Source organism: Anomalospiza imberbis, chromosome 9 (assembly GCF_031753505.1).
Source record: "Anomalospiza imberbis isolate Cuckoo-Finch-1a 21T00152 chromosome 9, ASM3175350v1, whole genome shotgun sequence".
Lineage (NCBI taxonomy): Eukaryota > Metazoa > Chordata > Aves > Passeriformes > Viduidae > Anomalospiza > Anomalospiza imberbis.
In genome coordinates this window covers 2,968,390-2,983,628 of record NC_089689.1, presented here as the reverse complement: position 1 = coordinate 2,983,628, position 15,239 = coordinate 2,968,390, and the positions used below count along the sequence as shown (strand labels likewise).

At 48.0% G+C, this 15,239-nt stretch overlaps 1 protein-coding gene across 1 annotated transcript; it reads right to left on the bottom strand.

Moving 5' to 3' along the window:
* Positions 1 to 1,816: 1,816 nt before the first annotated feature.
* Positions 1,817 to 7,970, bottom strand: RNASEL (ribonuclease L). Its single transcript, XM_068199362.1, is given in 10 exon segments — positions 1,817 to 2,275; positions 2,666 to 2,744; positions 2,747 to 2,786; positions 3,080 to 3,200; positions 3,307 to 3,497; positions 4,365 to 4,450; positions 4,783 to 5,089; positions 5,091 to 6,369; positions 6,619 to 6,710; positions 7,696 to 7,970. Coding segments are annotated over 8 exon segments (2,082 nt in total). The 5' UTR covers positions 6,213 to 6,369; positions 6,619 to 6,710; positions 7,696 to 7,970; the 3' UTR covers positions 1,817 to 2,139.
* Positions 7,971 to 15,239: the final 7,269 nt, after the last annotated feature.

The window sequence follows — 15,239 nt, the reverse complement described above, 5'->3', positions numbered from 1 at the left end:
ACAAAGAGCTGAGATCACCTGGGGTGAGCACAGATGTGCCTGTTCCACCCAGGTGTGTTTTTCAAGATGCTTTTTTGGGAAGGCCACGGCACCGATGCTCCAGGAGCTGTTTGCTCTGCAGATGCTGTGCATGGATTAGGTTTCTTCTCTGACACCAGAACAGAGCACAGGAGCCATCCCTGGAAATTCTTCCCAGCGGCCAGAGAGATAAGTCACAGCCTTGCTGGGTTTAATCACTGCTCTGTTTTGGGCACACCTTTTGAGGCTGCCTGTTGGGTAACAGCAGGAACAACAAAATCTTGTGCCAACTTTTAGTGCATCCCCAGCCATGGTGCCCTTTTGCACCTGCCTGCTGCCACAGAAGGATTCTCCCCACAATGGGGTGGGGACAGGGCTCAGGAATGGAATCACTTTAAAAACAGCTCAGGTGCTCTTCTTGAAGGATTTTATTTGGGATGGATTCTATGTAAGACCAAAATAAAGCGTAGATGTCCCACAAGGGAAAATTCTGATCAAAGCAGAGCTGTGACATTATTTCTTCATACTGGAACAATATGCAGTGATGTTTAAAGCATGTTAATGAAATATTTGTATGGCTCACGTTTAAACACAGCATATTTTGTAGATGACGATGACAACAAGAAATCATAATAGAAAACTCATTTCTCACCATTAAGGAAAGCGCCTCAGCCACAGTGCAGGCTCATATGCTTATCCTGACCCAACCCTTCAGTGGAACAGCAGAGTGATGGAAGAAGTTGCAAAGGTCACAGAAAGACAGAAATGTGGCATTTTACAGGAGGCTGGAGGAGCCCAGCCCGTGGCCTCACTTCTCTTCATGCAAGAGCAGAAATGCAGCCATGGCACAGGGCACCCCATAGCCCCCGTTCCCCCCACTGCTGAGACCTGAGCATGCATCTCTGGGTGTCCTCCTGCCTTCTGGACATGAGAAGGCTACAGTGAGCAGGAAAAAAAAAAAAAAAAAAACAGCAGGGAGGAAAGGTAAAAAACCCAAAAATATTGGCAAAAGAGGAGCCAGCGTTGTCCAGGTTGCATTTTCTCATCAACAGGTGTGTAGTCAAACTTCCATAATGTATTTGAAAGGTTCCCAGGACACTCAGAAGGACGATTGCTCCAAGGCAGGGGCACTGATGCAGGTGGTGCTTTGACACTGCTGCAGAACCTCTCTTCATGTGCAATGCACCATTTGGATTTTTTGTGGGCAACTCCCCGCTCAGGGCCACAGGCCACTGAACACGAACACCGGCCCTTTTCCCTGTGAAACAAAGCTCACCACCCCAGGTTCCTGATGTTGGTTTGTAGGATACGTTTGGGAATGTCAAGGCAGGCCAAGTTCGAGGTGGTTGCAGATTGGGTCTGGGACACATCCTTAATCGTTTGGATTTTTTGGAGGCGTCCGGCCACTCAGGGACACAGGCCCCTAGAGAAAAACACCAGCCATTTTTCCTTGAAAGAAAAGTGGCCAGCCCAGGTTCCTGATGTCAGTTTGCAGGGTGCACTCGGGACTGTCAGGGCACCACAGGTTTGAGGTGGGGGCAGGTTGGGTCTGGGACACATCCTTGATCGTTCGGATTTTTTGGAGGTGGCCACCCACTCAGGGCCACAGGTCCCTGAGCACAAACACTGGCCCTTTTCCCTGTGAAATAAAACTCACCACCCCAGGTTCCTGATGTCAGTTTGTAGAATGTGCTTGGGACTGTCAAGGCAACCCAAGTTAGAGGTGGTGGCAGGTTGGGTCTGGGACATATCTTGGGAACCTCGTTCCTAAAGGAGCGTAGAGTCAGTTTTCTTCTCAAATTTATTTCAAGTTTGTTTCTCCATGGGGTCATTGAAAGAATAACAATCCCAGTTAAAAAAAATAAAAAATAAAAAAATTTTCAACAGCTGAGAAACATTTCCATAAGCAACGTATAATCACAGTGCAAATCAGAGCATCGAAAGGTCATGGCTGTTACACCAAACTCTTTGGAATCTTTCCTAATTTCAGTCCTCCATACTGTCCCTGCGTGTGCTTTATCCCTTCTCCTTACCCATATCTTCAGCTCTTTTGCAGGTGAATAAATAAGAAATAAAAAGAGTGATGGTGGGATCAAACGCAGGACAGGAGGCAGTGACATCCTACAGAGAAGGGTCCTGGAAGTCTGTGAGGTGACTGCACGTGGGGTTCTGGCGTAAGCTGTTGTACACATAGATGGTAAGTTCTGGGAAAACCTTCAGGAAATACTCAGCATAGTCTCCTATTTTGTTGCTGATCCTGAAAGAGAACAAAAGCAAACAGGATTTTTAAAGCTTGTCCGAAGGGTCAATATTCTAGGATGCCCTTGCAGAGAAAAAGCCATTCCAGAGAGGCTTTCTGATAACATGGAGAGGTTTCCTAGAAACCACAGAGCTGCAACTGTTCTACTCCTCAATCTTTTTTTTTTTTTTTTTTTTTTAATTTCTTTTTTTTTTTTTTTGGCTATTCATCCAGCACCTTCATTTGCCTTTCACTTTCATCTTGGGCAGATGACTCAGGCATATGGTGGGGATTCTTGGGCTTGTCCTGGGCAAAAACAGGACTTGGTGATCCTTGTGGGTCCTCTCCAGCTCAGGATATTCTCTGATTCTATGCACCCATGGCAGGGGCAAGGATGGGAACACGTACCCTTCATCTTTGTGTTCATCCATGTTTCTCATGAGCCTCAGGCGTTGGGTGACATCATTTCTGCGTCTGGTAGGTTTTGCATTCTTGGATTTTCCATGACACGTAAAACATCTTTGTCAATCTGAAAGAAAGCACACAGATTATTCCCTGCCTTTCACACTCCACAAAAAACAATAGATTTTGAAGGTTTGCCAGCCAATTTGAGAATGATCAACCCCTTTTATCACCCCAGTTAGCAGAGCTCCCTTTAGCAACAACCTCTTCTGACTACGTGCCTTCGATTGAGTTGTTTTTTCCAGTTGTCTGTATTTTATGTGGGGCTACTTTTTCCAGTTCCATTTTTAAACACTCAGAAAATCTTCTGCCTGAATATCTAGCTCAAACCTGATACCAATCCAAATTGAAGAGGATTACCATTTTAGTCCACTGTGGATAAGGAAAAGCTTTCTTAGTGACATTAGGATCTTGAAAAATACTTTTTCGGTTTGGGTCATCTTTGATTTTATTCCATATAGTCTTCAGGAAGTTGAACCTGCTGTGGGATGAGAAGCTTCATTAGCTGCAATGGGACCTCACTGTTCCCAGCACTACAGGCAATTCCCACACCAAAATTCCACCTCCTTGGTACTCCCAGGCCTTACCTCTGATTGCTCCAGAAATAGGGATGATTGCTCAATCCTTCCAAGCCTCGTTCATCAGGAGAGGACAGGCTTTGTACAAGGTCCAGAGCCTCTGTGTAATCTGTGGAATTGGGAGCCAAATCCTTGATTCCAGCTTGCTGGAGAGGTGTCCTACCCCCTGTTAAAACATAGAGGATGAGCCTGCCCAGGGCCTGCAAAGAGACATCACTGCTCCCGTGCCACAGGCACCCAGCCTCCAACCCTGTGGAAGAGGACTCCTATCCCCAAACCCTGCAGGGGCCCAGAAGTGTAAAATACACACCCGTTGGAACCCTGGTTACTGAGAATTTCAGACTTTCTGTGCTGACAGGCAGTGACCCCCAAAAGAACACTGCATTTGACCTGAGGCCATGGAGAAGGCTTCCAAAATGGAATGACAGAACTGGAATTATGGGTGTGGAGTTTGAATAGAAGTGTGTACTATCACAGGGTGGAAAATTTAAGGTTTTAGAATATAGTATAATATATAAAGTAAGATGGAGGTTTTAGGGCCATGGCTGGTCCTTCCTCTTCTCCTTCTTCTCCATGGGTTTGGGTTAAAAGTAAAAATAATTAAAAGTGTGTTGGGTCATTGGGTTAAAAGTAAAAATAATTTAGGTGTCATTTCTTAATTGGACAGTTTATCCTTAAAAGGCCTTGTAGAGAGACACGGTTCCATTTTTAGTGTGTTAGAGCGAAGTGCTGTAGAACTCACAGTTTGTGAGACTGTGACATAGATAAGAACTAACAAACATCTGAGTTCCAACAAGAAATACCGTCTACATGCATTTAATCCCAACCCTGGCAAAAAGAAGTTAAAACTCGACACACACCCAACACAAACCTTGAAGCTGTGTGCACCAGGACAGAGGAGATGGGCATCCAAATCAACATCGCACTTGTGCAACATCTGTCACTGCACTGATTTTCCCACAAATCAAAGCATTTTCTAGTTGGGGATGCAAAAAGCCTTTCCCTAGGACCCACAGCTACAGAGAACCCAACATTTTAAACCATAGGTTGGTTCCCACAGAACTTACCTCTAAATCTGACTTCACAAGTTCTTCTTGGCCTTCGATTAACCTTTTATTACCAAAGTCTGCCAAGTAAATTTTGCCACCTAAATCTGGGGAAATAAGAGAAATTGTTAGCAAATAAAGGTGGCAAACCTTCATACAGTCCATCGCTGACTTCGGGATGGCCCCTTCTTTAAAAAAGTTCTCTGGAGGCACCTGTGATGGGTTGATCTGCCTGCAGAGCCCTGGAGAGGCGGGCAGAGCTAATAACATGTGTAAGCTTGTTCTCTCTGTGAACCTATCTGTACTTATTTAAAGAGGAGATCTAAAGCCACCCCATTCAGCACAAAGACATCTCTACTTTTACAGGCAGCTGTGAGACACCTCCCTCTCTAAACTTCAGGGAGAGCAAAATGAAAACATAAAGAAAGCAAAACATAACCTATGACGAAGTTCCCGGGCTGTAGATCCTGGTGAGCAAATCCGAGGGAGTGCAACTCTCTCAGTGCCTGGAAGATGATCTTCAGAGCAGCTTTGTAATCCTTCTGGCCTTCAGGGTCCTGCAGGTGCTCCTGGAGGTTTTTCTCCCAGAGCGGGAAGCACAAGTACATGCAGCCTTTTTCCTTCTCAGACTGGAAGAGCTTCAGTAGATGTTCGCTGTGAGAACATTTTTCAAGGAACTCTTTCTCCTTGTCACCCTCTGCACTGCGGGTTATTTGCACTGCTACCTCTGTCCCTCCGTGGAGCCCGAAGGTAGATGCCATCCTGAAGGATGTATGGAAATGTCTTCAGTTTGCCAATCATGGGGCGGTACATTTGATCAAGTTTTTTCAGCTGGGCCCTCCAGTGTTTGCTGTTTGGCTCCCACGCTCTGGGGGGATCTGGAACAAGCCTGACCTTGTGCTCACGAAGAAGGTTTTCCATGCTGGGAGAACGATTTCTCCTTGCAACTGCAATCAGGTTCCCACGATCAGTCCTCGCTCCCTTTTCACACAACAACTTTGCTATTCTGCAATCACCTTTCTCCACAGCCACCATCAGGGCTGTGTTGCCCTCCTCATCTGCGTCATCAGTATCTATCTCATCCTTCTCCAACAAAGCTGTCACCAGCTCCAGGCTCTCCATTTCAACAGCCAGGATGAGGGCAGTTTTCCCACATTCATCTTTGCTCTTCACATCCACACCGTGCTCCAGCAGGAAACAAACTATGGGCACAGCTGACTCATACTTTCTTTTGCCCGAACCCTTCTTTAGGGCATGGATCAAGGCATTCCTGTCTCTGTTGTCACGGATGTTCACATCAGCCCTCATCTCCTCGACCAGGATTTTCACAGCCGAGAAGTGGCGCTCCTTGCAAGCGTCCATCAGCGCTGTGGCACCTCCTTTGTGCAGCTTGGCTTTCTCCTCGCTGGTCTCCCTCCTCAAATTCACCTTTGCCCCTCTGCTGTACAGGAATCTCAAGGCTTCCTCCTTCCCATACCACGCAGCCTCCATGAAAGCTGTGAAGCCATTGATGTCCTGCTCATTAATGTCTGACCCACGCTCCAGGAGGAGCTTCAGGACCTCCACGTTCCCTGCTATCCCTGCCTCAGTAAATGCAGTGCCACCATTGTCCTTCCTGGCGTGCAGAGAAGCTCCCCTGTCCAGCAGAAGCCAGACCAGCTCCTCCTCATTGATTCTCACTGCAGTCTGCAGGGGTGTCCAGCCACTGTCTACCTTGGAATTCACATCTGCCCCTTGCTCCAGCAGCTCCAGCACAGCTTCTTTATCCTTGTTGTACACAGCAGCATTTAACTCCGAGTTAAGGACTTCTGCTGCCTTTGTTCTGGGAGGGGTAGAACCCTTCTTCTGGTTGTGAGCTGGGAGCTCCATGGTGGTCAGAGGGAGGGCTCTGGGTTCACCACCAGAACCCAGGGGTCCACCGAAGGATGGGAGAGGTGCAGTGCTTAGCGCCTTCGGAGTGGAGGATGTGCCGGGCGTGGCCCATGAAACACACTAGGGGCAATTTTAAGGGCCCTGTGGTCTGCACCTGATTAATGAACAGAAAATACTGTTTCATTAGCCTGTGAAACCATTTACACTCCATATGTCCTGTGTGAGGGGCAGCTGAGGACAGCAGTGCCAGGGCCAGCTGGGAGAACGAAGGGCTGGAGAGAAGCACAGCTTTAGCACTCATGGACTCCTTGTTTCCTTGCCTGGCCCCAGCCCCTCCCACGGCCCAGGGAGGTGTCCCTGCTGCTTTTGCTGTAAATGTCATCTCAGACTCATCACAGGTTACCTGATAAGCCATCAGTGTCAGGTGGAGATGGGCATTCCCCTTCAGTTTTGGATGGCAGCCACACACAGCCCTGCCTGCCCCGGATCCAACACCTGGAGTGAGACAAAGCCAACCTTAATCCCTCCTGCTTCTACAGGCCATGAGGAGACCCTACCTGACAGGAAGCTTCTCCTAAGCTTTTCAACACGTCAGGAGATTGATCAGGTAGCACTTAATTTGCCTTGATCTATCTGGTATCTAGAAAAAGTGGGGCTCCAATACTCATTTTCTGATCAGCACTTTCAGGAGTTACTGCCTGACAAGCTGAACTGGAAACAAATTACCTAAGTAAATCAGGAAAGGGATAGAGAATTCTTAAAGTATAAAAGCAAAGTATAAATTTACATGAATTTACCCTCAGGCGAGCCAAAGATTGGTTTTTGGATGGTTTATTTCCCTGCTCAGCAGGAAATAAACACAGTATTTCATTGATTTTGATGCATTTCTTTTCCTTGTATTAATTTCTATACCTTTTGCCACACAGAAAAAAAAAAAAAAATCCTTTCCTGGCCAGAAAAGCAGCACAGCATCCCCTGGGCACACTGGGGCTCAAGTTCCTCACCTCTGTCAGGACAGCAGAACCCTGGGGAGGAGAAAGAGAGAGGCTGAGCACCTTCCTCCTCCTCCTCCGAGCAGCAGTGTCACAAGATCTGCGCTCCAGGAAATGTTTAAATATTTCTATCCCCGCTCCACTGACTTTTGACCATGCCTGCGTGTCCCCATGTCCCACCCAGCCCTGCCTGCTGCCACCCACAACGACACGTCCACCAAGGTGTCCCCAGATATGTGCTGGCCCCTGCCAGCAGGGAAGGTTTTATCCACTGGCAGGAGGATGCTGGGGTTCTGGGGGAGTGTTGGGCAGCCTTTTTTTCAGCATGCAGCAGAGAAGTCATGAGCAAAGTGCTCTCCCCATGCACCCAGACCCTGTTCAGAACCATCTGCTCAGCAGTGCTTCAGGAGCTGAAGCATGGAGGCATTGAATGCATCAGAGCTGTGGACTGGGGGACATTTGGGGATTCATTTTAAGCTTTTCCTCACCTTTTTGGTTAATCCATCCAAGTGAGGGGACTAAATGCTGCTAAATTACACCCGGGGAATCGCTGAGCTGCAGATCTGTGGGTTCCTCCCTGGCATCACCCTGGCACCCTGCTCCTTGCAGGCAGCTCTGTGTAAACACTCAGCCTGCTCCTCCAGGCCCTCCTTATCTGCCTGGAAAGCCTGTGCAAGAAACACACAGGAGGAGCCCAGGCTGTGATGTCCCACCCAGTTTCCTTCACTGCCCTGTGACGTGAGTTGAACTCAGCAGAGCCTGTGCAACTCCCCCAACCACCTCCACTGCGCTGTGCCAGCGGCAGGATGCAGCTCACGTCTGAAACGGGGCTGGAATGGTATCAATCGAATCATTCCTGACTTTCCTTAGTGCCTGGGCACATGCACAAACTGGGAATCTGCATATGCACACCGAGATATGGCCTGATACAGGCACAGGGCACGGAAAAGCCCTTAAAGGGCGGGGTGGATGCAGCCCTGTGTGTGTTTTCCGTGGATATCCCAATCCTTTGCTCACATCTCCACCCCAGCTCTCACTAAACTCTGCCTCTGGAGGAGTCACATCCCTGTACCTTATCGTGGTCTTAGGCATCCTGCTTCCCACAGCATCCACAGGCTCTGGCAACATCCCACGGTCTCTGCATGGAATTCTGCAGGGTTTGTGCTGCCACAGGAGACCTTGACACAGCCCCAAAGGGACAGAGACTGCGAAAACTCAGGGGCACTCTCCAGTCTGTCCCATGGCTGTCTGGATCTCATTTTAATTCACAGGCAGAATATCTCCCAGTCTGACCAGGGCTGTGGCTGCAGCTGCTGGTGTTCAATTACCGATTTGCAGGCTGCAAAACAGACAAACAACAAGAGCAAGGGCACATCTTGGCTTCAAAGCCAGTAAAGACATCCAAAAAGAGCCAAAAGGCATTAAAGAAAAGCCAATGTAACAACATCACATAGCCCACCCACCCAAGTACAAGAGCCTTCTTCAGCTTGCTGGTTTAATTAAAGTCATTTATTATCTTGTGGTGGGAAGATGAAAATCCCTAGGATGGTAGGAATCCAAACCCTACAGTGGTGAGAATGAGGTGTTTGCAACCAGCAGGGCTGTGGCAGGAGTGTCCTGTGCCTGCATCCCAGTGAAGAAGGGTTTGCTGCTAGTGCTTTCCTGATCCAAACTGTTTTTCACAGAGCCATAAGTACGAACTCTGAGTCCCTGCAACAGGCAGTTTCCAGGGAATGAAAAGGTCTCAAAGTTTTTCCAAAGCGTGGGAGTAACAGAGCTCCTCTCCACCACCATTCTGTAGTCTCTGGGTTATAGAGTTCTTGCTGTATTTGTGCATCTGCAGAGTCATTATTTGCCCCCATGCACCCAGGGATTCAGGAGATGAGCTGCTGAGACACAGACAGCAGGGAAATCAAGGGCACAGCTAAGCAAATCTCCCTTTTCCTCCATTCTGATGGACTTACACCCATTTTTGCATCCCTTCCCCTGAGATGACATCTCCCGAGAATCCTTGTCCTCCCAGCAGCCACAAATAAACACGGAGCAAAATGTGGCAACAAAAACTGCCTGCCAAGGGCAAAATCATTTTTTAAAGGAGCTATGAATAGTAGGATGAGGTTTTTTTCTTCATGTTCCCTTCACATGCTTTCTTATTATATTTCCAAGTGGGAATATCCCAGGCTTTATGTGCTTGGCCATGCTGATGTGACTTTCAGTGCTAGAAAACAACCCTGGAAAATAGTCTACAGAAGGATGGCAGGTGATGTTACCCATGGAGGAGCAGCAACCACTTCTCACAGAACCATTTAGGTTTGAAAAGACCTCCAAGGTCATTGAGTCCAGCCTCAAAGACCATTGAGTCCAACCATCATCCATCACTGCCAAGTGCAGCACTGAACCACATCCCCCATATCTAGGCCTTTTCTGGAGTATTTTTCCATTTTTTAAACTTCATTTTCTAATTTTTTAGACTGCTGCTCAATCCTCATCACCACCAAAAAAGAAATTTTTGCCAGCAGGGAAGGAGAGGTGAAGGCACCAATGAGGCAGGCAGGGACCTCACCATGCAGGGCAGCACATCCCAGTCCCTGGGCAAAGAGAGCAGGGCAGATCCATTTAAAACAGCCCAGAGCAGCCTAAACAGGTCAGAAAATGAGTCAGGCTGAGCACCTGAGCTTAGATGCCTTTCCCAAGGAAAGCAGGTGGATCTCCAGCAGGATTTCTCCCAGCTGTTTCTCATCCCCATCTTTCCTCCAGTCTGTGGCTGTGCCATGTCCCAGCTCCCCTCCAGCACAGGCAGCCCAGCCCTGGGGAGGCAGGAGGGCTGTTGGATTAAGCCCTCTTCTGACCCAGAGATGGGGCAACTGAGAGATGTTTTATAAATTTTTATTCCACTTTCAGTCTCACGTGAAGGGTGAGACAATACAGATGTTATAATTCATGCCATCACAATAAGAAGCAAATTATTTCTTAATTACAATATATTATAAGTGTTTCTTGGCCTATCAGTTTTTGCTACACCATGCTGTAGATGCCTTAAAGCCAATCATTTAAAATTACCCCTCGTGGGTCCTACTACAACGCATCTTTCATGGTTCTATTTCTCCAAAGTATCTACTCTTATTTGCAAAACCATCCTTTGAAACTTGTTTCTAGTTCCATTCCTCTCTCAACAACGTCTGTCCTAATCCATGGCATTTCTAAGTCAGCATTTCTTATCTCAAGGTTTGCCTACAGATGCTCACTGTGTGAGTCTTCTGCCAGGCTTGGAGAATTCTCTACAAATCCATTCCCCACATTGGCTGCAGACCCCAGCACTGCCCTCGGTGCCCCAGCAGCAGCAGAAAGCTTGAAAATCACCTCTCATTCTTTCTCTGCTCCCGAGGCAGCCCAGGGGCACAAACCCTTGTGCGCAGCTGGAGTGGATTGGCAACCTTGGCATTCAGCTGCCTGTTCAGAGGAGGGCGATCCGAGAGGGGGCACATCAGCTGGGAGTTCTGGCACCTCGTTCAGGCAAAGGCCTTGAAGTGGGAGCTGCAGAGCGATGCCATCCAGCTGCTCCCTCCCTGCTGGCCGGCCTGGGGGCTGGCAGAGCGCTGCAGGACGCGGGGTGAGGCGTGAGGCATGTTTGAAATGGCTCAGTGCATCCTCTCTGCTGCTGAGCTCCCTCCAAAAACATACCCACATGACATTTTATAGCCTTCCTTCATGGCCTTTCTTGAAAAGGAGAAATAAATCATGGATGTACACCCATGCAGCTGAGCTCCCTCCAAAAACATATCCAGATAACATTTTACAGCATTCCTTCATGGCCTTTCTTTAAAAAGAGAAGTAAATCAGGGATGTACACCCATGCAGCTGAGCTTCCTCCAAAAACATACCCAGATGACATTTTATAGCCTTCCTTCATGGCCTTTTTTTATAAAGAGAAATAAATCATGGCTGTACACACATGCAGCTAAGCTTCCTCCAAAAACATACCCAGATGACATTTTACAGCCTTCCTTCATGGCCTTTCTTTATAAAAAGAAGTAAATCATGGCTGTACACACATGAAGCTAAGCTTCCTCCAAAAACATATCCAGATGACATTTTACAGCCTTCCTTCATGGCCTTTCTTTATAAAAAGAAGTAAATCACAGATGTACACACATGCAGCTGAGCTCCCTCCAAAAACATATCCAGATAACATTTTATAGCCTTCCTCTTCCTTCATGGCCTTTCTTTAAAAAGAGAAGTAAATCATGGATGTCCACACACGTAGCCTGTTGTCACATGCGTGTATCCATGGAAAAATTAAAAGCTCAGAATTCCTACACTTGAATAGCTGCACATCCACCTGCCTAAATCCTTGTGTGAGTGCAGCCCTACATCCGTGTCCATGTCCTAAGACCACCCCAAAGCTGCCTGGTCCCACTGGAGTGGGGATCTTCCGGCTACAGGAGCCCCTGAGCTGCTGCTGGGAATGCTCCAGCTCCCAGGGCATGGGGAAACAGCTTTTTCTTCCACCAAATAAATCCACCCCTCCCCATCCTGGCTCATGGAAACCTGGCCCAGGAGCAAGTTCGTGTTCACAGCCTGGGGAGCAGGGCAGTGCCAGCCCCCACGGTGGCTCCCCGGAGCTCAAATCCCCTCAGCTGCTTCCAAATTTGCAGCCTCCTCCCTGGGAAACTTCAGCCTGGGTTTATTGGGAGTGACCACAGCTGGATGAGGGAAGCTTTGGCTACTCTGTCCCAAATGCGGCTTTTTGTGACAAAATGTTGTTTTTGTTTTTTTTTTATCTCCCCCCCGAGGCTTTAAGGTTTTGTTGTATGACCGCTGGGTTTTGGCAGCAGGCACAGCTGGATGCAAGACTGGCTTTTAGTGACTGGGTTTTCTCTTTTGGAAGCATCTCAGAGGAAACTGGGCTGCAGATGGGATTGTCCAGGATCAGCTGTGGGGTCTGAGAGCTGCCACCGAGGCTGAGGCTCAGATTGGGCCATGCATGATGCAGCAAGAAGGGACACAGCTCCACATTTCCTTCTAAAGAAAGCTCAAAAAGGTTTAAATTCTATATTTTTACTTCTTCTTTATTTTGTTGTTGTTGTTGGCCTATTTAATTTGATTTTTTTTTTCAATGGGGAATCAGTTTTAAATTAACTTCAAGGTGTGCAAGACAAAGTATTCATATTTTTCTTTCAGAAGCTGCAGTTAAAACAAAAAAAAAGGCAACAATGACATTATTTTTGATTCTGGCTGCTTCTAGCCTGCTTTACTGCTCTCTTTCCTGACAAGTAATTAAAATATTTCCTGGATCCTTTCCAGCTCATTTCTTCCCTCTGACACGGACAAAGACCAGATAGAGATGCAAACTGCTACGATCCCAAATCACCTGGCTTGTAAGACAGGGCCATGCTTCATGTAAAGGGAGATGAAAGGTGAGGGGAAGCCCAACCTGCTTTCCCCTGGATAGGTGGGGATGGGGCAGAGTCCATGTGTTTTACAGGGCCTGCTGATCCTTGGACCCTGCATGGCTGTGTCACAGGGCTCAGGAGCTTCTGCTGCAGCTGCAGCTGCTTGTAAAATGCATTTGAGTGGCAGGGGGTGGCTTCTGCTCGTAGTGACACCTTGGAATAGGCACATTCCAAGTTATTCCCTGTGATTCCAGCTCCTCCTCCTCAGTCCCCTCACACTCTGCTGACGCAGGCCAGTTAATTTTGGCTTCCAGAACATGCAATAAATAGAAAGAAGGCAATGAAATAAAGCCATATTTCAGATGGGTTTTTATTCCAAGCACCCCTTCGAGCTGCACTGGGCTGCTCCTCTCCAGCCCCGGGTGCTTCCATGGAAAGCTCATTCCATGCAAACTTCCCTCCCAGAGCATTGAGGGAGCTGCTCAGACCTCACTGCACTCTGCACAGTAATAGGATTTTTTTTTACCCCTCTGATAGCAGAGAGTTTCCTCCTCGTCAATGAATTCAATTATCAGGTGTGTTACTGACAAAAATCAAGTATTGTTTATGTCAGTGACCCAAAAGCAGGGTTTTTCCCCTGCATCTTCTCAATTGTATGACATTTGTCTTTTTAGTAATACTGAGCAGATATTGGGAACTGCAGTCCTGTAAAGGGCTCAGAAATTATGAGTAATACAAGCAGTACTGGCAGATCATACATTCAAAATTTCTTCTTTCATGCTTTCTATGAACCATTCAGTTTTCTCTGGTAACCCAAATACCACAAAGCTTTATGCCTCAAAAGTCTTCCCCCTTCCTCTTCTGCTCTTGACGCTGTCACTTCTAAAGTGACTGGAACTGCCCCCTGAGTCACCCAACACAAGCAGCTTTGCAAAGCATCCAGAATTAGAACGTAAAATTTAACTGAAAGTCTGCGACCAGAAAAATAAAGACCTAGCCCATGTTGTCAGGGTGTTTTGCTGTTTACATTTTATTTTGTAATGACAGTGTTTCGTCGGTAATGAGAACAGACCATTGTGCATCGCCCACTTCAGTAACACAGCAAAGGTGGTTCCAGTTGTAAAAATAAATAATAAATAAGAAAGCAGCTATCTCCCTATAAACACAGCCAGGACAACCGCCAGAAGCTCAGAGGCGGGACCAGGATGGGGGTGGTGGAAGAGGACTCGTAGTAGCATCCCCAAACTGGTCTTTGGTCCCTTGCTCTGCTCCAAGCAGCTGTGAAAATCCCAAAGGATGCTGTGCTCTGGCGGTTGCTGAGACACGGGCAAAAAAGAGTTCCCTTGGCAAGGACAGAGTACCAGTGGGACAAGGATCTCCAGGTTTGGTCATTGAGGATAAACAGAGCCCTGGAAAGCAGCCCTCAGCAGGGAGCAGTGCTGGTGGCACATTCCCCAGGACCCAGCACAGGCTCTACATCACCCACCCACCCACCACTGCTGCCAAGTGGGACCCACACCTCTCCAGGACCCCAAAATTCCTGCTGAGAGGGACTTTCTGAAGAGCTGCCCCCAGGTCTGGGCTGGTGATGTGTCCTGCTACCCCCTGAGTCACTGAATTCACGGGATGGTTTCACTCACTCCATGGGTTTCTGGTAAAGTGCTGTGGCTGCAGACTGGTTTCACCATCCAAGCCCAATTATAAAACCAGGCAAAGCCCCAGGGTTTTCTCTCCCATGTGTGAAAATCAAATTTTCCACAGAGTTACTCACCAAAGTGCCTGTTTGACCTCTCTGTTCCCTGCCTAGAACAAACTGCTGAGATGCCTTCCACATCTTTAAGGGAAGAGAGGGAAAAACATGGGCTGCAAAGCATCCTTGCCCTGCCATCCAAATTCTCAAGCAGCTCTCCCTGCTGCTACTGGTGTACCTTGCTCCAAAACTGTGCTACAAATATGTCTGGTCCTCTCAAATTATTACACAGAAAAGGCGGGAGGCATGCTAAGTGCTACAACAGCTAAAATAATTTAATTTACAAGCTCCTCGGGGCAAGGGATACACGCGTGTGCTTTCAGCAGTGCTCCTCTAATAAATATAGATATAATAACAATAACAATAATGAAATAAATAACAGCATCAGGGATAAAACGTCACGCACTTGACCTAAGATTAGGTGCAATCTGAAGGTCGTGGAGCTCAAGCGAGGGATGAAATCATCACTGCACTGGAAGGAGGTGGAAAGCTTCGCTGCAGAGCATGCATAGGACACAGCTGGGGGATCTTGGGATCAGGCGAAGGTGCAGGATCCCTCCAGCTGAAAATGCCACGTAGTCTCGGGGCTTTTATCCTGGCCATTCCCTGCGGGCGGGAGTGGCAGGCTCCTGTGCTGGCCCCGCAGCTGGTGGCCGGTGCTGCCGGTCAGAGAGCAGGTGGGAGCTCTTCGGTTGGGGGTGCTCAGGGGAATCCCATCTCTTTCCGCTGCTCCCGCAGCTCAAACCCGATTTCTTTCCGTGTCTGCAGTGGCAAAGGTCTCCGGCCGAGCTGCGAGGGGAGGCTCCGGCCTCCCAGCCCCACGAAGGGAGGAATGAACGCCGTGTCCGGCGGCTCCGGGAAGCGCTCGAGGTGCTGGGGATCCCGCTAA